Here is a 24,130-nt window from a genome sequence, read left to right as displayed (position 1 = left end):
AAACGTATTAAATCGTCCAAGCAATTCAATTTGTATTTCAGTTTGAAAATGAGGATGTCCTTAATGTTAAATCATGAAGTAAAGTTAATAAAAGTTTGCTGAATGAATCAATTCAAAGAACATTTACAACATGATAATATTTTAAGGAAGGAAAAGAAAAAACAATAAGGAAAAATCAGAAATTGCCTTAATACAACAGAAAGTAATTAAAAAAAATATGAATACAATTAGATAATTTCCTAGAGAGGAGAGAGAGAAAAAAAAAGAAAAAAAAAGAGAGTATATTTAGAAGCTTAATTAAACAAATTAAGTACTCTTCAATCAATGAATTTATAAGACAAAGATATGGTGTGTAGATCTGTAAGATAATAAGATGCATCCAATACATTACTGTGCGTTCAATATTCCCTTTTAACAGAAGGAGAGAAAGAATTAATCAAAAATGGACAAATAAAGCTTATTAAACCAAAGATATTTAATAATATGTAATAGTAATCATGGAATGCCTGAAGTAATAAATTACTATGTAACACACCAGTATAAAGAGAGCAATATTTACGATTAAAAAAAAATAATTATTATATGCTACTGAAACTACAGAGTATCTGCATAGATTGCAAAAATTCGTGTTTTTTTTTTTGCAATCCATCCAATTTTTCCACACACCATAAAATTAAAAGTTTTAATACAAAACTTAGGCTTCCTTTACAACAAAGAAAATGAAGGGAAAAATACTGATAATATTATATATTTATCATTCTAGCTTCTAAGCTAGTTAATGCTCTTCTTTTCGTTACCCCTTATAATATTTATTTTTTTTAAATGAGGTGATCATTTTAAAAATAAAATGTTATGATAAGTTTTCTTTAGTTTTTTTTTTTTTTTTTTTTTTTTTTAAATAGAATTTTGTCGGATGTATATATTTATTCCAGGTTCATACTCAAATAAGCATGACGTAGATTATTCTCGAGTATGTCCATTAGTTTTTTCAGCAGTTCCACGGTAAGATCCACCTCTAGTTCCTCGTCCACCACGTCCTCGATACTCCTTATCACCCCTGTAGTGATTTCCATTCATGTGTACTCCTCCTCCTCTAGATCGAGCACCACGTCCACCTCTACCTCCACGATAACCTTTAAAAGAAAAATAGATTGTTATTCATAAATCAATTACTAGGAGCAAAATGAATCCTAAAGCCCTCACTTACCATTATCTTTACGGGGTCCTCTGTAACCTCCACCACCACCTCGGCCTCGGCCTCTTCCTCTTAAGTATCCACCATTTTCTCTAGGTGTTTCGTATTCTTCAGACCAGTCCTCAATGGTAGGTTGTTGTGCTGGACTAGACTGATGACCATCAACTTCGACGTTTTTAGAATGAGAGATTTGAGATGTTACACTGGCATTAGAGTAGGAATAGACTTTGGTTTCAATTTCTTGCGTTTCTTTTTGAGGTTGTGGAGGCACTTGGAGATCGGAGTGACTCATGGTAGGCTGAGGTGGATGGTAGGGTGGTGCGGCTGTCGTTAGGTGAAAGGGTACTTGTTGTTGCATAGGATACATATGGGCTTGCTGATTAAAGACTTGTGGAGGAGAATGTTGAACGACCACAACAGCGGGATCCATGTTGATGGGGTCAATTTGTGATTCTTGCAAAAAGTTGAACTCTTGTTGCGGAGGCACGGGATGATGATCCCCATTGACAGGGAGTATTGACTCTTGAGGTTCTTCAACATGTGGAGTGGCAACAAGTACTTCTTGTGTGGGAGGTGGAGTTTCAACTTGCTCTTCCATAGACTCAGCAACGGGTGCTTCGGCTCTTTCTCCTGTTCCGGGTGCCATTTCTTCTTCTTCCTCCACTGTTTCCACGATTTCCTCTTCCTCCTCTTCTTCCTGTGATGCAGGTGGTTCTGGAGAGGGTGGAGGCGTCTCCAGACTCGTTTCCACAGATAGAAACCCGTCCTTCAAGGCGGCATAGCTCACGCCACCCATCTTTTTGGCGGCTTTTCCATCAATGAGAGCGAGGAAATGCTCGGCACAAGAAGACGTCGTTTCCGACGTGGCGATGAGATCCATAAAGGCCTTGATTCCAGTCAAGAGTTTCGAGTCGAGTTTGCTTTGAGTTTCCCAGTCTGATATGCTTTGAGTTTTGGCAATCACGGCTTGAAAGCGGAGAACTTGAGATATTTTGCAAGCTTCGGAGCGAGTCCTCTCCACGTTTTCCCGTTTGGCAGCCTTCTTCTTCAATCGGTCGTCCTCGGAACACAGTGTGCGGAACTGAGTGCTCAACTCACGCGCAAACTCCAGAGTGTGGATCACTTCGTCATATTTGGCAATGGCTGACGTCTGGTCACTGTTCAACTCCTTCCCGCGCTCAGAGTCTGCTCGATACCCATCCAACTTGCATTTCCGCTTCTCCAAGTTCCTCACTTTCTTGTCCACCAGGTTCAGGGCAGACACCAGAGGACCGCCCTCACACACTCCTCCATTGCCTCCCTCACCCACAGTCACGCCCTTTACCCCGACGACAGATGGCATGATCTTCTTCAACGATTAGCTTTTGGATTAGCACGAGGCGATGATCCCAAAGGAGGAGGAACTTTTACAATAAGCCAAGACTTGCTTCACTTCAACAGAAACAACGATAGCTATTCCTCACTTTGATAAAGTCGGCCGCACACACACACACACACAACACCACAAAGAAACGATGAGTCCAACTGAGTCCGGCCACACTCCACACAAGAAACAAAGAACGCCTCCAAAACCTGCCATACTCTTCATCGGAAAAATTAAGATCTCAACCAATAAAAGGACCTCCTTCCTCACTACTCAAATAATATTTTTCCGAGTGCACAACTTTAAAAAATGTTCCAGAAGGTTTTTGCCCTAGCTTCGCCTTCTTTAGCCGGGTTTCACATCAGCTGAAAGAAATATTCTCTCTCTCTCTCTCTCTCTCTCTCTACTTACTTACTTGCTTCATGCGCCCTTCTTTATAAATCATAATTCTTATCTCTCTCTCTTTAATTCTTCCCCCTCTCCCTCCCTTCTTCTTCACGTTCCTTCAGTTAGGGTTCGATATCTTGAATTCCACGGTCCCGTACATACATACGAATTACTACGCAATTTGTATGTATGCCTCAACATAATTATTACTCATTAATTTATCAATTATAAATATTGAAATGTTTACATCTACGCTTTTTGATCAGACGTAGTTTTATCATATTATTTAATCAATATAATATGACCTAATAACATTGTCACGCAATTATGCTTAATAAAATATGAGGTATTTAAATTATATTTTTTGTAAGGGTTCCTCTATTAAATGAGTAACTCTTATATCATAAATTGGGCGTCCTTGTCAAATTTAACACTTTCAAGAGTAAAAAAGATTCATTATTTCCCAGACCATTTTATAAAAATACTCTTTATGTCTTGAACGAATCTACGACCTTTTATTTGAAACGTATACAATATAGAAATGCAATCTCACAGTTGAATTTGTGTATTATTGATGTTAATATAATGAATATTATGAGTCTATGTTATGAGAAACTAGTGAACCACTGTGAAAAAGATACATATTACATGAACTCACTCAGTTCTCAACTTACCACGCATTTGATACCTATTAATTATTATTAGTTATTTAATTTTGCTCAACTTTCAATCTGAATTAAAAAGATATTTTTAATAGACGTCATAAATTGCATCATAATTGAAGGGAGATCAAATGGCTTCAGGAATAAAAAAGACTTACTGCCTGAATTGAATACTACTAGATACCAATGAATAAAATCAAATTAATATGTACTAAAAATGACCTGATTTGTAGAATTATTATTTTTTTTTATGGATTAGAGACGATGCAAGTAGGATAATTAAAGAAAATATATATAATTATTTCCATTATAATTCTTCATTTTTATCTACAATATGGAAATAATGTTGTACAACGACATATTTTTAATAGATATTAGTCTCTGATATATATACAAAACTATGTATTAGAGGGATACAATTCTCATAGTAAGGTTTAAGGACTTTTATTTGTTCCGCCCATTTTGACAGCTCACTATTTTTCTTAATATGAATGACAAAAGGGTTTCCGTTTCTATAAAACATGATTTTTAAGCCCCCAAAATGGCCAACGTTAACAATGCTGACGTCAAATGAAAACGCTTAACATATTATATACTTAATGAATAAATTAAAATACCGCGTTAATTTCAAATTTGCCGAGTCACGATGAGACTCCTTCAGCTGTTGTGGTTGATGATGATGACAAAAGCTTTAACGATGACGACATGACTCTGATCCAGTCATGTCGAAACAAGTAGGAATCAGCTGACTTGCAATTAAATGTAGCAGCTGTTGATAATAGTTGAGGTGTGTAGGGAGCTGCTCTTTCTGCTGCATCTGCTGCTTTGCTTAACTGCAGGCAAAAGAGAAAGAAAAAAAAGAGAAAAAAAGAGAGATTTATTATTTGACTAAAATTCTGATAATAAATATTAAATTGTCATTGAACTTGTCCAATTGATAGTCAAGTGATCTAAATATTAATATAAATACTACTAACTACAAGATTGCTTTGGAATAGGAATGATCTCAAGGAAGGAAGAGGAGACATTGCAGTGATTCTTTGGATCTTTTCGTCCACCACGGGAATGAGTGAGAAGAAAGAAGTGGATTCATTTTGCGGAGCGGTGATTCGCTCCGCAAAAGAGCTTAAGGAATGTGAAAACTTGGAGTTCCTGCTGGGGAGTTGGGATGCCATCCGATCTGGCGGAGGCTTCGAAGAGGATCTTCATTATGAAGCAGGTGTGATCCTCTGTTCTCCGTTGCTTTTGAGCCTGAGGGAAGCGTCTCCTGGAGAGAAGCAACGTGTTTTAGAGCGAATCCTTTCGACTGAAGCCCCTAGTGTGATTCTGCCCTTTCCCCCCGTCCCAGAAGGAGGCTCTTTTCTGAGGGATGAGAAGTCTGGCAGCCCTGGGAAGGATGTAGGGAAAGAAGAGTTTGATCTCCGTCCCCCACAAACCGATCTAACTCTTCTCATCCTTGGAGATCTGAAAAGCCCTTGGAAAAAGGAGGATTCGCAGCGCAAGCAAAGCCCCCTCTTCAGTTCTCCGGCAGTGCATCATCTCTTAGAACTTCTCTCCTCTAATATACGCTCAAGTAGTCAAATCCTTCATTTAACATGGAACCTCCTCACCAATCTTAAAAAGTCCCTTGAACCATTGGATCAGGATAAAATCAAACATCTTTCAAGCATCGCTTTAGGCTCACTCCAGACGGCATGCTCCACTGCCTCCAAATATGATGAAAACCACTCATTGAGTGAAAATCAAACTTTGCTTGAATCTCTTGAAATATTTTCTTCCGTCTTAGAACTGTTTAAGAGTTCTACTCGTATTGGAGGTTGTGTACCTCAAAATTTTCTTTGTTTTGGTGTTAAAATAATCTTTTCAAATTTGATCCTTGAGAGTTTTACACCTCTTTCAGCTTGTTTGTGCTCTAAAGCCCTGGAGTGGTTTGATATTATGATCGAAGACCTGACTGGCTTCGATGGTTTTCAAATGGATAAAAGTAAACCTGAATTAACTTTGTTTGATACTGTTGGGGTCTCGGGTCGACTGAATTATATTTTGCACGACGTGGATCTAATACCCTATCTCATGGAAATTATTAAAGTTTCCTATAGTAAAACCACACAATTAAGAAAGAAATTGGAAGAAAATAAGCCCAAAAAAGAAAGCTATGAACTCAAAAATATAATTAATTCTACGGATAACGTAATAGGATTGACTTTCTGTGACGAAGAAGAAGAGGGAGAGGAGGAAAATGAAATCAAAAACTCACAACAACTAGAAAAAGAATCTGAAGATGACCTCGTACTAGGGAAATGGATGTCTGAAATCCTTTTTCCATCCGCCGATAAATATCCAAAAAATATCAAAGATGCAGAGTCTCTTTCTTCAAATAAGAGCGAGACGTGTGGCATTGAGTCTAACGTATTTCTTAAATTGGCTACTCAGATACTTGGATTTTTCAACAAACATTTTGTAATTAACGAGTCTTCTTCTTCTTTATCCTTCATTGAAGAAGGATTTAATAAATCTATAACGTCGACAATATCATTCTGCCTTCCAGATCTAGACCGTACCCTTGCTTGTGACACCCTAGATTCCTCTCTATCTCAATCTTACTATGAATTTTCTGACTCGTTGGTCTGTTTTCTTCATAATTTGTTAGCTTATAAATTTTTGAGCAATGAGACACAGGAATCCTTACTCACTCTCTTAAACGTCAATCCTAAGGAAACAACATCCGAAAATTGGCCTACAACTGTTTTTTCCCTCACTCTAAGTCTATTGGCGCAGACTCTTCTTCTACGACAGTCTGAAAAACAGTCGACAAACATGTATATTGTGATGTGGGAAAAACTTCTCGTCTCTCTATCAAAAAAGATCACTGGAGCATATGAATCAAGTGATCCTGAAGAATACATCAATGTGGAACAAATGCAGCTATTTCTGTTTTTCTTTCATGCATTAACTCTAATGCAGAAGAAACAAGTCTTGCTTCACGTGTCCAATACATTAATTCGTACAGTATCAGAAGTAAAAGATAAAACATTGAAGACTTCTCAGATAATTGGTGTGTCTCGTATTGTTCTCTTATTTGAATATATGATGAAACATTTGTACGAACCACCGGAGGTTCTTCTTTCTCAAGTTCAACACAATCTTCATTTTAACAATAAGTCAAGAGATTCATCCTCTGTATCTTCAGCGCTTATTTCTTCTGTTGCGAATACAACAACTATTGTTATCAACGAAACCAAGGATATACCAGAGTCCCAAAACACAATTCCTCGAGGAAATGACACTAGTTCCAATGTTATCTTTTGTCCTTTCAAAAAACAGCAATTTGCTGACCTAAAGTTAGACAAAAAAAGGCCTCAATTTTTCAATATATTTCCTGAGGCCTCATACAACAGCACGTCAAATACTGATGTTCCCAAGTTAGATGGACTTGCTTTTAGTTTTGTTCTCGGTACAAATGACACACTTAAATATAACCACCTCTATCGAAGTCTGATAGACTTGATAGGAGTTCTCAAGCTTGTTGACAGGTCCCGAGATTCTGAAGGGTTGATTGCAATTGAGTATTGTTTTACTATTAGTTGGCGAACACTACAATCTTTACCTCCTTCAGTTGAATATCTTAATCAGCTCAATGAAAATCCTGAAAAAATGGATGACCTATGCACGATGCATAACTTGATTCTTGCCCCAAGGACGAACCATAAAGTATTGGGTCCATGGATTAAAGATGCCCTCGTTAAACAAGGCTTAACAACCGCTAAAGCCGAGGCGTTAATCAAAAGTATATCTACCACCGTAAACTCATTAAACTATGATGTGAACTTATTCAAAAGCTTTTTTGAGAAATTAAAAGGAAAAAAAGGGTTTATTGAGGCCAAACGTGGACAAATATTAAAGTCCAAAGACATGCCATCATTCTTTGATCTTTTGCTTTTGGACTCAGTTATGGCTAAAGCTCAAATTTCTCTAGATAAAACTTTTTCAGGATCAACAAATTCTTCCAAAACTGAGGGTGAATCACCTACTGAGCACTTACCAATTGTAGTCTCTACTGCTCATGATTTGGTTCCTTTGGTTTTACAAGCAGTTGAATCTCTATCAGTTTGTGCCAAGTCTCTTGTACTCGATTCTATTTCGGGATCTAAATTCGACATTATGGCATTGCAGCGCTGCCTGTCAGTATCAGGGGTCCAGTGTCTCAAAACAGTCTGTTTACCCCGCCCTATTCAGGATAATTATCCTAAATCACTTCTCTCTGCTCTCGAAGAATGGAATGGAACTTCTCTCGATGAATATCCACCTATTTTGTGTTGGAGAACACAATTTAATAATACACCTAGTTTTCCTTCTGAATCTTATATTACATCAATCATATCTGTAAACGTCTCGGGAATTCGTCAAAATAACATAATACACTGTCTCAAACATTGTCTTTACATAGCTGCTCTATTCACTGGTGAACTCCTTCCTTTGTGTAATGATTTCTCTCTACTACAATATGATCTTGTTAGAGTACTTTTTCCTTTAATTCTCGATGCTACCACTAACAATTTATCAGAGCTGATAGCCTTGAATTTGAAGATATTAGTGGGTGCAATGGACTCTGTTCAATTTTTGGTTAAAGTGTATAACCATGTTCTCACTAATACTTATCCTATATTGCTCCCAGATACAGAAAATATTGATACAGACACCAAAGAGGAGCAGGAGGAAGGAACAGAAAGGTATGTCTTGAATGAAAAAATATTGGAAGACATTGTTCAATATATGGAAATCATGTTGGAAACTCATATGGGAAGAGGAACGTTAGATAAATTTTTTAGAGAGAATGACCTCATCAAAATATTACTGTCCATATCCACGCGTGGTCCGCGTTTTGCCTCTAAAGTTCTCAAGTTTTTTAATCAGTTATATCAGCTAAATGAAAAGAATTCGAGTGAAGGCTCAGTTCAGAGGTTATGCTCTACTTTGTCTAAATTGGCTGAAATCCCTAATAAACATTTAGAAGAATGGCTCAATTATCTTGTTACTGGTAAGTAATTCATTATATAATTATATTAATGTATACACTATTAATTATTATACTTTACTTCCTGGATTTAAGGTATGTACTGTCAATTGGAGAGTGCCAAATCATCTGACGAATATCTATGTTTGCAAGAAAATCGTGCTTTGCTACAGTCATTAACAAATTATATTGTCAAAGAAGAAAATTCTGTGTCAGAAGATGTTGCGTTTACTATTTTGAAATGTCTTATACCTATGGGATCTTTACTTCTTTCTCCTGTATCTGAAGGATTAGAATTTACCGAGCTTCTGGTTATTATGAGTACATTGGCTGGAGCTGGTTCGGGAAAGGGGCATCAGAATTTACTTTTGGCCTGCTCTGAATGGTTGGTGACTTGTCATTCTTATTTAAGTCAGAAAAATGTTTTAGAGAAAATGAGTGATGGAGTTATGAATGGAAAGCATGGCATAATGTTGGAAAATTCTTGTCAGATCATGTCCTATGTAAGATTGTTTCTCCTATTGTTTTTTTTTATTTTTTTTAAGTTGAGAATGATAGATGCAAATGTTTTTATTCATTTTATTTTCAGATGTGTGACGTTATAATGGCTCTCAAGTTAACAATCAACAATGACTCTAGTGCTAGAGCCTCATCACCTTTTGACGGAGAAAATGTTGTTGATACAGACAATGACTATTGGATTGACGAAATAAATGACGAAGACTCTGCTGGCGAGGACTCTGATGATGATAGTCTTTGCAACAAACTTTGCACTTACTCTCAAACTCAAAAAGAATTTGTGTTTCAACATTGGTAATGTCAATCGCAATTATATTATTTATTATTGACTAGTTATGTATGACGATCATTTCAGGTATAATTGTCACACTTGTCGTATGGTCGATGGCTCGGGAGTATGCACAATATGCGCTAAAGTTTGCCATGCTGATCACGATGTGACTTACTCTAAACATGGATCTTTCTTTTGTGATTGCGGCGCTAAAGAAGACGGCTCCTGTCGAGCAATGACGAAGAGGTCTCCGCGAGAAGCGAATAATGAACCTTCTAGGAAGTATGATGAAAACTTGTCAAACTTATCAATAATGAGACATCAATCTTCTAGTCCACCTCTAAGTTCCCATCAAAATGTGTCATCTCAACAAGCCGCTTCTTCTTCTCAACCCAGTGTTTCTACAAATTCTGGAGTGGAATCAAAGAGAGAAGATGATACTCGTGTCAATTTGAGTGTTAAACTTTCTCAATGGAAAGACGAGCTTTCAAGTCAAATTGAAAAAAACAACATTCTCAAAAAATTGTTAGAAATGCTTGAGTGTCTTCTTCCAGTGATTGAGTTTAATAGAGTGAAACATTCTTATATAGTAAGACTTGCTGATATCAATAAAGCTTTTCAAGTTCTACATACTGAAGAGAAAAAATATGATCATAATGATCAATTAATGTTGCCGACACTAGGTAATTATGACTAATATACATATTATATGTCATTACTTACAATATATTTATCCTTTTATGTAGGATCACAGGAAGGAGCCTTTGAAAATGTACAAATGAACTATTCTGGAGATCAAGGCCAAACCATCCGTCACCTCATGACTGGTCATATGATAAGACGTGTAGTTATGTGCTGTATATCAACCGGAGTAAGTGGAAAAAAACAACATTTGGCAGTATCTCATGAAAAGGGGAAAATAACCATTTTGCAATTATCTGCCCTCTTGAAACAAGCTGACTCGAGCCAAAAGAAATTGACTTTAACGAGATTGGCTTCAACCCCTGTTCCTTTCTCTGTCCTATCTATTGTGTCCAACCCCAGGAATGAAGATTTTTTGGCTGTATCTGGCCTGAAGGATTGCCATGTTTTGACTTTCAATCCTAGTGGAACTGTGTCTGATCATCTTGTTCTTCATCCTCAATTAGAGGCATCTAATTATATTATTAAAGCAATATGGGTCCCTGGATCTCAAACAGAACTAGCTCTTGTGACTTCTGATTTTGTAAAAATCTATGATTTGAGTGTGGATGTATTAAGTCCTCAACATTATTTTTTGGTACCCTCGGGTAAAGTTAGGGATTGCACATTATCCTTTATGGAAGATGGAACCCGCTATGTCTTGATTATGAGCTCAGGAGGACATATTTATGTTCAGTCCCTTACCGAGGAATCCTCTGCACTCAATGGACCTTTTTATGTAACTAATATAATGGATGTTGACCATCCTGAAATTAAGCATTCCTCTTCTGAGCGAATTGGGGATGGAGGAGTTTCAATTTACTATTGTCACACACTGCAGTGTCTGTTTTTTCCTATGTCCAAGGAAAGAGTTTTATGGCTCCTCTCAAATCTATTGTTGAAGAATTATCTATTGTTTTCCCCATAAACATAAAAAGCAACAGTAATAATAATAACAATAATAATGGTGGCAATGCCAGTGGAAACAACAAATCATCTGGTAGTAATCAACAGCCTCTTTGTCAATGGGGGGAAATAATGGGTCATCCTGGACTTATCACAGCTTTCCTTCAAACATCAAACAATCCAGTTATCTTACTAGTCAAGCCAGAATCTATTCATGTGCAAGAGCTTAAAGTTGGAAGTAAATCTAAAATAATTGACATGGTTGCTATTCGTCACTCTGTTCTCTCTATGCCATATTCAGGGGCATCAATGAATCAAAAAACTACTTTAATATTGCTCTGTGAAGATGGAAGCTTGAAAATATATATGGCTAATCCCGAAACAACAGACTATTGGTTAAATCCTGTTATGAATCCCATGCCTTGCTTAAATCAAATAAAACCTCCTCGAAAACTTAAAAAGAATCAACAAAATAAGCGTAATGGGGCTGCTGTTGGAACTTCTTCCCAAGGATCATCGTTAGCCTTTCCAATTGACTTTTTTGAGTCCTGCTCCACAATTTCAGAAGTTGAGTTCAATGGAAATGATGTTCTTCAAGTGTATAACGTAAATCAAATAAAATACAGATTGACCACTTCCGGGCTTTATATTGCTAACATGATGCCTACTGGATTCTCCATGGAAGTTACTAATAATGACTCAAATCAAGTTATGGTTGGAATTCGTGTAATGCTTGGAGCTCAAGATATATCTCGTGTTCCTTCTTACATTGAAATATTCGGGAGATGCATCCCTGTTAGCTTAACTCTAAATAGATGGTTTGACTTGCCATTTACACGTGAAGAATCCTTACTTGCAGATAAAAAAATGACTATTGTCTTCGGCCCGTCACTAGATACGAGTGGAGTGAGTATAATAGATAGCATACAAGTATATGGAAAGACTAAAGAAGCTTTTGGTTGGCCCGAGGATGTAGAAGAGTCTAGCTCTACTAATCAGGAGCCTTCAGATCTAATGGATGCTCAACCTCTTCCTCTGACTCCTCTCGACAAATTAATAGCAAGTATTTTGGAATTGCTGGAGGGTTGTTTTGCACTAGGTGGAGGGGATCTGAATGAAAACTTTAAGAACGAAGCATCAGGTCTAAGTACTCAAATGGTAACCCTACCCACCCAGCAAAAAATCAATTATTTTGCCAAAACTCTTCTCTCCTCTTTGTTTCAAAATAAAACGGACTATCATAATCATAAGGATTTTGCCGTTATGAAACATGTAACGAAACACATTTTTGAAAGTGGTAAAGAACAGAAAGAGAGTGATGAAGCTACTAGCATTGATATTGAAAGCTATATACGACTTGTTCTCACTACAAGGAGCATTGCAATTGCTCGTCCTCTCAATCTTGTTAAATTTGCAGAAACAAGAAAAGAAAATGATCAAAAATTGGAGGAAAAAATCACCTTCATTAATTATCTATCCAATACCTTTTGGAGTCTTATAGAATCAAAAACAGCTAATTCAGTTGTGGGGAAAATAGGACAATCAGGGATTACCCATGTTGAGTCCTTGGTTCATGCTCTTGTTGATATATTTCATGCTTTTATCAATTCAGATGTAGATATGATTTCTTCCATCACTAAACTCTACACAGATTTTTTATTATCGAAAAATATTCAAGTTAGCTTTGCTTGTAAGCAAGCTCTTGTAAGAATTTTGAGACCCCGAGTCCGTCGCCGTCGTGTGTATGTACCTTCACCAGATAGATGTCCAAGTCCAGGAGAAGAAGGAAGCAACAACAATAATAACGCTCCTATAGCCGAAGAGATACGACAATTTGATCCTGGCTTCCCCCCTCCCGTACTTTCTAATAGTGGTGGCAATAACAACAGAAATGGAAGATCTAACGAAAGGATTCATAGTCGTCAAAATGAAAATCTCAACTTGGGCCCTGGCGGAATACCTTTAGGTGGAGTGGCTGGTAATATGGATGCAATGCTTCCTCTCGTCAATAGTAATAATGATGGCAATAATGGGAATATTCCTCCTGTACTTGATTTACCTCCAGAAGTGGATGATGAAGCTATGGTTGAATTGGCAATTGCACTAAGTCTTCAGGAACAAGGTGGTGAGCTGAATGAGGTACCACAGGTTATTCAAGTTATTCCAAACTATGGTCTAAATGAATTCTCAGGTCTCCAAGGCTTAATTCGTGATACCATTGCTGCAGTGGCATCGATACATGATCCAAATTCAGAATCTGGAGAGCAAGTTGCTCCCTTACGCGAATCAAATCCTACACCCAACAATCCAATGAGTGGAAATTCTCAGCAAAGGGAAGCTGGTCACTATTCAGACACTACACCTTCTGCTCCAGGGAGTGATGATGAATCCACTGCTGCAATGGATGGTAGTACTCTAAGAACTCCTCCTATAGAAATAGAGCCTGATAATGGCCCAGGCTCCGGAGCAGGTTCCGAATCTGGAGCTAGTGCTGTTGAATCAATCATTGGAGATCCTTCTGGAAGATCCTCAGCCTACGAAGGAGAGGGAATTAATGCAAAAACAGAATTAGCTAATAATATCGAAGTAGAATGGGAGTCAAATAATGCGAAGCTTCATTCTTTAAGGGTTACGCTTTTAGACCATTTGCTTGGTTATTTACCAAATTTGAGAGATATTGGTGGTGTAAGATGTATACCGTACATGCAAGTCCTAATTGTTTTAATTGCTGATTTAGATGGCTCCAATGAGACAGATGCAAAAATGCTCGAGAAAATGCTCTCTTCAATGATAAAAGAACTCGAAGTAGAAGGAAAACAAGATAGTTGCACGATTTCAGATAGATCTAATAAAAAAGAATTGCAACTTGTGATACTTCGACTTTTTGGTGTGTTAATGTCAAGGTCCAAAACTTGGCAATCATCTCAACCAGATGGACTCAATTATGTTTCTTCAACTACTGCATCAACCCTTCTAAGTTCAGGAATTGTTAATTATTGTCTTAAACTTTTGAAAAGTCTTCTCACATATTGGAAAGAGAGCACTGTCGATGAAAATACAAATAAAGTAGGGAGCTCTCTCTTGAAAGTTCAGCCAAGTTTTTTCCCTCCGGATATGAGTCCGTTCTTTCTTAAACAGTATGTTAAAGGGCATGCACATGATGTTTTTGAATCATATCCCCAGCTTCTCACTGAAATGGCATTGCGTATTCCTTACCATGCCACGAAAATATTTGAAAATGGTGGATCAAGTAATGCTAAAGAAAACTGGGAAGAATGGCATTATAGTCTTTGTGAATACATGATGCTTCACCAAACTCTCTATGCTCGTAGACAAGTGAGAAGACTCCTACTATACATTTGTGGTACTAAGGATCGTTATAGAGAACTAAGGGATCTTCATACACTAGAAAGCCATATGACTTCCGTTCGAGAAATTATTCGTTTGGAAATCACCACTAATTCCAAGAGCTTAGATTCTGTTCCACATTTAAGTTTTCCTTACGATACACTCTTGAAACTTATTGAACATCTAAGAGCCTGTGTTGATATTGCTACTTCTCATACCAACAATTGGCAGAAGTTTTGTTTGAGCAAGGATCCTAATGCACTGGCCTTTCTCTTTCAAATTAGTTTTTCCTTAGATGAAGGTGTGAATCCCATTGTTTTGCAGTTACTTCAAAGTGCTCTATGTGGAGCTAATCAAAAAGTTAAGTATTTTTCATCAAGTTCTAAGAAAAAATACAAAGGAGATCATGATGGTGATGGTGAATGTAATTCCGTCTCCATAGTGTCTACTCTCGTGAAGCAAATCAATTCTCCCTCTCAGCTTCTTAAATTTATTGAGACATTTTTATTGGAGTGCAATAGTACCTCTGTGAGATGGCAAGCCCATAGTATTCTTGTTACCATCCATAGAAATTCAGACCAATCTGGAAAAGAAGATATTTTGAATATTATGTGGAAGCTATGGAGTAAGCTTCCTTACTTTGGAAGAAAGGCATCTCAATTTGTTGATCTCTTGGGCTATTTCTCTATGAAAACTCTTACAAAAGAAGACAAACTTCAAGACCATGTTTATGTCTCGAAAGCAATTGCGATTCTTAAATCTCAAAATGAAATCCTCTCTAATCATCCAAATGCAAATATTTACAGTTCGCTTTCACAATTAGTTGATTTCAATGGATATTATTTAGAGTCGGATCCCTGTTTAGTTTGTAATAATCCCGAGGTGCCTAATAGGGCTCTTAAGTTATCTGCTCTCAAAATCGACACAAAGTATACAACATCTAGTCAGATAGTGAAGCTTTCATGCTCTCATTCCATCGGAAAGATCAATCTTAGAATCGGTGACTTGAAAAGACAGAAAATGGTTCGAGTAATTAATATCTATTATAACAATAAAAGTGTTCAAGCCGTTGTCGAGCTCAAGAATAGATCAACCATTTGGCATAAAGCAAAGAAAGTCACTCTTTCTCCTGGGCAAACGGATATTAAAGTTGAATTTCCTCTTCCAATTATAGCTTGTAACTTGCGAATCGAATATACAGATTTTTATGAAAATATTCAAGCTTCTGCCGAAACTCTGCAGTGTCCAAGATGTTCAACTTCAGTTCCTGCTAATCCTGGAGTCTGTACAAATTGTGGCGAAAACGTATTTCAATGTCACAAATGTAGATCCATTAATTATGATGAGAAGGACCCCTTCCTCTGCAATGCTTGTGGCTTCTGCAAGTATGCCAAATTTGAATATACACTTAATACTCGACCTTGCTGTGCTGTCGATCCCATTGAAAATGAAGATGACTACAAAAAAGCAGTTACCTCTATTAATTCCCTCTTGGAAAAAGCTGACAAAGTTTACAGAAATCTAATTTCAAATAAACCCTCACTAGAGAACCTTTTGGCGAAAATAACTGAGTCTGTTAATGATAAGCACCCAGGTGATGGAGCTATAGACTCCTTTTCAACTACAGCATCCACAAGTGTTGCCAATGCTGCAAATACTGGCAATATTGGTACTACATCAAGCAATGCTGTATCATCATCTACTGGCTCATCGAGTTCAAACCATGTAAACCAATATATACAAACATTGGCCAGCAAATATTGCAGTGAATGTAAAGGCTCTTTTGAAGATCTAAGTAAGATTATACAAAAAGTGATGGCTACAAGAAAGGAACTTGTTTCTTTTGAAAATGCTCGTAAAGCCAAATATGTGCCTGGTGGTACTTCTAAGTCTCCTAGTACTGTGGGGCGGAGTGTTTCGTCCGGAAAGTGTTATGGATGTGCTGCTGCAACGGTGGAACATTGTTTGACTCTACTTCGTGCACTAGCAAGTAAAGTCCGTTACAGAAATGAACTATATCAACAAGGATTAATCAAACAGTTAATGGAGTACAATTTAAGACGCGGTACTTCTAATATTCGATTAGAAGTACGAAAGCTTATTTGTCTCATAACCAGAGATAATTTGATAGCTACCAATCATTTAAATAAGTTAATTTTTAGTAAGATTGGCCTTGCTGTAAAGGGAAGGATTTCATGTCCTGAAATTGTAGAATCTGTACGCCATGAAATGTCTCTCCTTGCTGCCACTGTTTCCAAAGAGGATTCCTGCTGGGAAGTTAGACTCAGGTGTGTCTTAAGAATATTCATTTTAGCCATCAAACAAGGAGGAAAAACCTCTCCTACTGTCATGGAGTGCATTACTCTTCCTTGTTTAAAGATCATTCAAGGTCTTGTTCGACCAAAAGGAACATTCAAGTCTAAATCCTCAGTAATGGACTCTTCGTCATATATACAAGTAGATGATTGGCTTAAGAATAAGCCTGGCTATCACTTTGAAGATTGGGAAAATAAGTTGTCCATTGTTGATGAAAAAGCGACCAAGGATGATAGTAAGAATGTGACCAGTTCAAGAGATGCCAAAAATACTTATTTGATAGAAAAATATTTCAAGAAGTGGGTCTCAATTGTTAGAGAAAATAAAAACCATCCCAAAAAATTAGAATCAACACTATTGAATGCTTCATGGCTCAAATCCGTTCTTTTTAACTCTTCTTCACAAATGGCTCGTCAAGTGGGGTGCAATATGGTAGAAGGATTTTGTTCTGGAAAAAGAAGGCTCAACATCATAGACTTACTTACATCATTTTTAGAAGAACTAGGCACTGCTGGTGAATCAGCATCTGAATATGTCCAACTCTATCAAAAACTAATTGCTGACGAACAAGTCAAATACTATCTTGCAGTTAAGGGTGTACTTAAAAAACTTGCAGATTTAATTTCAAAGGAAATAGATAATTTAGATCATATGGAGCAAACTACTCTTAATTCGGATTTGGCCCAAGGTTTTGCTCTTAAAACGCTCACAGAAATTCTTTCCTCGTTCGTGTCTGTAGATCAAATAAAGAATAAATTCAAAGGTCGATTGATTTCTACTGTCCTACAAGGTTATTTATCTTTGAGGAGATTGGTTGTCCAAAGAACTAAATTAGTGGATCAAACTCAGGATAAATTACTGGAATTGTTGGAAATCATGACTACTGGGACAAAAGCAGAATCGGAAGCATTTATGGCCGTTTGTGTCGAGACCATCAAGAGATATCCTGTACATGATCAATTAACACCGGTATTTATTTTTGAGCGGCTTTGCAATTTGATATATCCGGAAGAAACAGAAATGGGTGAATTTTTTATGACACTGGACAAAGATCCTCAACAAGAAGATTTTTTGCAGGTAAAACTTTTAATTCATATTATTTGATTTATCTAGCAAATTTCATCCGACTTTTTTTTATGTAGGGCCGAATGCTTGGTAATCCTTACAGTAGTAATGATCCTGATCTTGGTCCTCTAATGAGAAATGTTAAAAATAAGATTTGTGCCGATTGTGAATTAGTAGCTCTCCTTGAAGACGACAATGGAATGGAATTGTTGGTTCATAATAAAATTGTATCTCTTGATCTTCTTGTAAAAGATGTTTATCAGAAAATTTGGGCACCTGAAGCAAACGAAGGTGATCCAATGAAGGTGATTTATAGAATGCGAGGCTTACTCGGTGATGCAACAGAAGAATTTATAGAAACTCTTGATAATAAAGAGGGCGAAGATAAAGATGAAGAAGAGGTTTATAAAATGGCTGGAATCATGGCAGAATGTGGTGGACTCGAGGTTATGCTTGAGCGTTTAGCCTCAATTCACGATGTTCAATATTCAAAGCCTCTATTACTTGTTTTACTCAAATTATTCAGTCATTCTATAAGAGTGAGTGCATATTTATTTTTCTTTAATTTATTTTTTTAACTTCATCTATTAATTTATTTTTTTGATATTTTCTAGTTAAAAGTGAATAGGGAAAAACTCTTAAATCCAACATATAAAACGATTCCTCTTTTGTTAAATTGTTTGAAACTCTCATTGAGTGACTCGAATAGTTCTATTAATGAAATGATTCTAGAAGCCATGGAACGTTTATTAGTTGAGGCGGCGGCTGGGAATTCTATCTCGAATTACTGTCAGTTTGCATCAAATTGTGTTAGTACAGAAGATATTCAAGCTCTTTTAAAACATGCCGTAAATTTACGATCAGGAACTGCGCTTCATTCAAGACTCATGAGAGTGTTGCCATTTTTGACCTATGGCAATGATGATAAAATGGAGTTGTTACTTAGTCATTTTTCAGAAGTTCTTGAATTTGATAAATTTGATATAGAACATGGTGCTGATGAAGATTCAAAAATGGAAACTTTTGTGGCAATGTGTGACGGAATTGAAAGAAATAAAATAGGAAACACGATGAAGGATCTTATGGTCAAATCTGGTATCATGAATCAATGCATCGAATATATTAAGGTATTGTAACTAAGAATGATTAATATGTATAAATATACACAAATCCATTCATATATATAAATTACCCTTATAGGTTAATGCTCCAGCTTCTAAAACTGTTTTGTTGAAAGCGGATGATCCATTCTGGAAAGCTTTTGTAACTAAACCATCGTTGAAATATATTTTGAGAGCCATGGCTGGCCTAGCTGCTAAACATCCCACCACCCAATTGGCCGTGTCCAGTGAATGCATCAGTATATTACATCAAATGGAGCAAGTTTCTTCTGATGAACACGTTGGATCACTCGCTGAAAGTGTTTTGGAGGCAATAAAAAGTCATCCTGATGCATTTACCAAGGTTGTTGAAGTTAGGCAAAGAACTAAAGCAGAAAAGAAGAAACTTGCTATGGCAATGAGAGCCAAACAGCTCAAGGCCATTGGGTTAAAAGCAAATGATCGAGGACAAGTAAAGGCTGAAAATTCAATCTTACAACAATTTGTTGAAATAGCAGAGGAGTCTGGATTGTCATGTAACATTTGCAGGGAAGGGTATAAATTTCAACCCTACAAAGTTCTTGCAATATATACTTATACCAAGGATTGTCATCTTGAGGAATTCGAGTCTGCCTCAAGGAAACAAATGGGATATTCAACTGTTACGCACTTTAATTTAGTTCATGTAGATTGTCATTTGGCAGCAGTTCGTCAAGCTCGATCTAGGGACGAATGGGATTCTGCTCTGCTACAAAATGCAAACACAAAATGTAATGGACTACTTCCTTTGTGGGGACCTCAAGTTGTTGAGTCTGCATACGCTTCTAGTTTAGCACGACATAATAACTACTTAGCAGAAGCAACCCAGCATAGAGACATAGGATATCATTCCACTGTGCATGATCTTAAATTACTTTTGCTAAGGTTTGCGGAGGTATGTGGCATAAAATTACTTATTACATGTATTTTAAAATATTTATGTTAACCAAAATAATATATATATTTATCATTTGTTAGGATAAAAGTTTTTCTAACGAATCTGGAGGTGGAGGCCCTCAAAGCAACATGCATCTTGTCCCTTACTTAATGCATATGGCCTTGTATGTGCTCAATACCACTAGAGCAGCTTCTAGAGAAGAAATGAACTTGAATTCATTCCTGGATCAACCCAAGAATCAATGGGTCGATACGGGATATATTCCAGATGGCCCCATCTATTATACTGTCATAGCTCTTCTAGTGTTTTCTCCTTCGTCCTGGAAGTCTGTCAGAATTAAGCTGTTACAACGCCTTCTATTAACAGCTCATACTCGATCCGTAAGTATAGAATATAAAAGTTTCCTCCAGTATGTTAATATGTTCTATTTTGTTATATAGGCTGATCCAAACCATACAGGGGGTAATTCCTTGGTCGATAAAGAAGTGAAAGAGTATAATGTTTATAAAAAGATGGTTTTGTTCTTTGCTCTCATTGATCAACTTTATTCAGTTGTGTTTTGCAATGTGCCTACTGATAAGGACTCTTGGCCTGTTGCGTTGAGTGAATGGATTCGTCACAACGACGATACACTGACCAAGTCCACTCTTAAATTATTGAATGTTTTCCAAGAAGATTTAGTTCCCGCGAGTTCTGTAGTTGAAATAGCAGACGTTTGCCGGCTTTTGGAAGATATTCCTACACCTGCATCCTTTTTATCAGACGTTTTAAATTCAATACCTTAGACCAATATTTGATTAAAAACATTAAATAAATAACATTACTTACTCTCTAAATCCAAGATTAGGTACCTTTTTTTTCGTTTTGCATTACATATTATATTATTATCCTTTAACATGTTCAAGAAAAATAACTAGAGTGAATTTTTTCAAAATTTACAAATAATAAATATTACGCTACTCTTATCTTATAGCTCTTTATTTAATTCAATCATATTAAAAATTAATTTAACCAGTAAGTTGGAAAATTATATAAAGAAATATCCTTGATTAATTAATGAAACGTTGAAAAAAAATACAACTAACAAGAGGAACGAATGTATTTAGAACAAAAATTTCAAATTTACATAATATGTATGTATCATTAAGCATTGGGTCGCGTCTTTTTTCCTTTAAGCTTTCGTTTCTGGTTTTTCTTACTCGTTGCATTGGATCTCTTCTCTGTATTATCTTTTTTCATCCTTGGGTCAACTTGTTTATAGAGTCCTTTGACGCCAGAAGGCCGTTTAGGGCGCTTAGCAGCAGAAAACTTTTTAGCAACCGTGTAAGTTACCTCTTTCTTTGCTTTTTCGTTAGCATTGATTTTGGTATAAATTCGTTTGACTTCCTTCATCTTCTCTCTTGAACCAATATCTTCATTTTCCATAATAGCAGCAGCACGTTTCTTGGCACGGTCCATTTTCTTCGTCATACGCCTCTTCTTACGTGCTTTTGCCTCAATAACTTTCTTAATGGTTTTTACATTCAAATCCTTGTGTTTATCTGCATAGTAGGCAACAGTTTCTGGATCAACATCAGGTATTAATCTCATATGATACTGCTCTTCATTAACAAACCAGTTTGGTAAGTCTTTGTCAGCATCTGGAAACATGAACCGATTCCATCCAGCATCCATGATGTCTCTTTTAGCCTTTTTTGTTCGAATTAATTCTTGACCAAGAGCTAATTCTTCAGGAGTCAATGGATCCCGTTTTTTCTTTTTTTGAATGGGTACCACCTCAAAGCCATCAGCCTCTGATGATCCAGCATGAAACCCATTTTTCATATTGTTTCTAACATCCTCATAATCAGAATCCGAGTCCGACGATGAGCCATCACTATCATCATTGTTTTCGTCTATTTCGCTATTATCGGAATTATAAGTAGATTTTTTTTTCTCTACTTTATTCTCCATAACAGGGATGGTGGATCCTTTTTCCTTAATGGAACCATTCCTATTCTTTATGTCTGTAATTGCATTCTGAATATCAATTTCTTCTAAATCCTCAATGTCATCCTGCAGTCCCTTAAAAGCATCCTTATCAAACCACATTTCAGATTTTTTGAACCGTCGCGAAGTTCTATCAGAGGAATCCAAGTCTAATAAAAGGGGGTTAGATGAGGGTTCATTCAGTTTTTCTGCTTCATCGTCACCAATAGCTGGCCCAGATTTGCTCTCTTTGAGGTCTAAGGCATCATTATCAGAATCATTATTCATTTCCTCTTCCTCATCGGAGAATTCGTCATCAGAGTGTTTATAATATAACTTATCTTCATGGATAACTCCCTTTTCTTTAGAATATTTCACCCTGTTAGGTGCTTCATCTTCATCAGAGTCATCCTCTGAGTTAGTATACTCTTGGCTAGCATCGACATCCCCAACTGTTTCCACATGTTCCTTATTTCGTAGCTGCTTGATCGTAAAAAGACCTTCCTCCTCTTTTTTTGGTCCCATGTCTCCAGGGAGTATCATTTTCAGATTAATTCTTTCCGCCCTCCTTCGTTTTTCTTTTAAGATTCTTTTCTTTTTACGTCTCAAAGCCTTACGTTCGTCCTCATTCAATTTATCAATTTCTTTTTCCAATTTGGATAACTCCTCATCTGAATTATCTTCATCGACATCCATTTTCTCCTCCGTTTTATTTTCTTGATTTTTCAAAGCTTCTTTTTCCAATTCTACCTTCAAAACTTCTCTCCATTTCCTAATCATTCGAAGTTCCTTCATTCCAAGAACCTTAATGTCCTTTAGACACTCCTTGATTTCAACCGTTGTACTGGGATGATTTTTTATCTGAGGGGTATCTAATTTAATAACATGAGAATTGTTGAGAATATGGATGGGCTTATCACCCAAGATGAACTCAGAGGCTAAAGTCATTTTATACAAGAGAGAACTACTACTTGAGTCATAACCATGTGCAGGAGCCTTTTTCTTTTTCTCTGGATTGACAAGGGCTGTTTCATCCGAAGGCAATTCAATTTCAGAGAAAACGGATGAGGGGTCTAGGAAACGTGGGTCAATAGAATCTGGAGCCTTGTATCCAAGACACACGACGAATATCTCCGCAGATTCATTACGAGATGCTGCGGGTTTAGTGGAGTGTACTTTACGGAAGAATTGATTAAATACCCAGAGGAGAGATTGGTAGTCCTTGGATCGAAAGACCTTGGTCACAAATGTTCCATGAGGCTTCAAGAATTCCGTGGCGAGTTTGAAAGAAGCGAGCGTCAAAAGAGACTGTTGGTAAGCATCAAAGATCCAGGATTTTCCTACATTGGGAGCGCCGTCGTGTAGAACTACGTCCACTTTCCAACCCTGGAGTTCCTTTCGGATGTCTGAACGACATTTATCCGTGGTGATGTCATTTACCATTCCTATGCAACCGGTTATGGGCTTGATGGGTACCAAATCCACGCCTACGATGATGGAACTCAGGGGCATGTGCTCCTTGGCTACTTGCATCCATGATCCGGGAGCGGCACAGAGATCCAGGCACACACGTGCTTTTTGAAGAAACTCAAACTTACGATTCAGCTGGATAAGTTTAAAGGAGGCTCTGGATCGGAAACCGATCTCCTTGGCGGACCAATAAACCTTATCCCGACGCTGCTTTCCAACTTTGGTCTTCTTACCCATGGTTCAGAGATAGAAGAAAACTGAAAATATAATGTAAACAGTAAGTAAGGTGAAACACGTGCTCCCCCTCTCACTCGATTCTCTGTTTATTATTTATTATTGCTAACTTCTTTTCTTTTTTCTTTTTGTTTATTATGACGTCGGAAATAGCTACATATTCTTGGCCATGCTAAAAAAATCACTATAATAATGTAGACCTTGATTCATAAGACCATATATTCAATTCATCTAACTTCTATCTGAAAATTTGAAGAAAGTTGAAACCCAGGTCTGAATATTATAAGTCAATGTGTTATGAACAAGTTGCGATGTTTGTAGCTACTTGTATAAGCACATTGTACAAGTTACAAATTCTTCGTCTTAAAACGTATTATTTAATTTGAACATTGGCCATTCTAATTATCAACATTTCATTTTGATCTATTAAAACTACACGGTTATTATGTATTTATAAGCAATATAGCTGTGGGTATTTGAACTGTATAATGTGGTACATAATACATATATTTTAATAATTTCTCAACAAAAATTTCACCATTAATATATCGATTTTCTATGAAATATTCAATTAATGCATTATCCTCATCCCAAGTACTTTAAATCCTTCAGTTAAAGTTATTCATCTCATTTTTAGGTTGCAACATATAAAATTTGTTCATACAAGTTACAGCTTGTACACAAGATATATATA

At 36.7% G+C, this 24,130-nt stretch overlaps 4 protein-coding genes across 11 annotated transcripts in view; 2 read left to right on the top strand and 2 right to left on the bottom strand.

The window, feature by feature from the left end:
- LOC121114586 (phospholipid-transporting ATPase VD) overlaps nt 1-10,054 on the top strand; it is a 267,528-nt gene extending 257,474 nt beyond the window's left edge. Inside the window, exon 12 of the transcript XR_011779270.1 lies at nt 10,045-10,054. The gene's annotated coding sequence lies outside the window, so the exon portion shown is untranslated. The remainder of the gene's footprint in view (nt 1-10,044) is intronic.
- LOC121114571 (uncharacterized) lies at nt 8-3,455 on the bottom strand. Of its 8 annotated transcripts, none has more exons than XM_071887121.1 (3): nt 1,208-3,455; nt 667-1,133; nt 8-358 (listed from the first exon to the last, which is right to left on the bottom strand). In XM_071887121.1, the coding sequence occupies exons 1-2, from the start codon at nt 2,535-2,537 to the stop codon at nt 961-963; spliced, it is 1,503 nt and encodes a 500-aa protein (XP_071743222.1). In that variant the 5' UTR covers nt 2,538-3,455; the 3' UTR covers nt 8-358; nt 667-960. The 8 variants fall into 8 exon arrangements, with proteins under 8 accessions (XP_071743222.1, XP_071743223.1, XP_071743225.1 ...); XM_071887122.1 differs by having other exon boundaries at nt 8-315; XM_071887124.1 differs by having other exon boundaries at nt 8-292.
- Nucleotides 4,361-20,729, top strand: poe (E3 ubiquitin-protein ligase-like protein poe). The gene is given in 12 exon segments (XM_040708568.2): nt 4,361-8,645; nt 8,718-9,124; nt 9,211-9,434; nt 9,496-9,693; nt 9,745-10,094; nt 10,158-10,937; nt 10,940-17,739; nt 17,805-18,266; nt 18,342-18,854; nt 18,928-19,761; nt 19,845-20,144; nt 20,205-20,729. Coding segments are annotated over 12 exon segments (15,186 nt in total). The 5' UTR covers nt 4,361-4,672; the 3' UTR covers nt 20,550-20,729.
- Nucleotides 20,727-23,537, bottom strand: LOC121114570 (pre-rRNA 2'-O-ribose RNA methyltransferase FTSJ3). Its single transcript, XM_040708569.2, has one exon. It carries the CDS (start codon nt 23,437-23,439, stop codon nt 20,908-20,910), a length of 2,532 nt encoding a protein of 843 aa, XP_040564503.1. The 5' UTR covers nt 23,440-23,537; the 3' UTR covers nt 20,727-20,907.
- Between the last annotated feature and the right edge of the window lie 593 nt (nt 23,538-24,130).

This window comes from Lepeophtheirus salmonis, chromosome 3 (assembly GCF_016086655.4).
Source record: "Lepeophtheirus salmonis chromosome 3, UVic_Lsal_1.4, whole genome shotgun sequence".
Lineage (NCBI taxonomy): Eukaryota > Metazoa > Arthropoda > Copepoda > Siphonostomatoida > Caligidae > Lepeophtheirus > Lepeophtheirus salmonis.
Note: the sequence above shows the minus strand (reverse complement) of the source record. Positions and strands in the feature narration are given on the sequence as shown.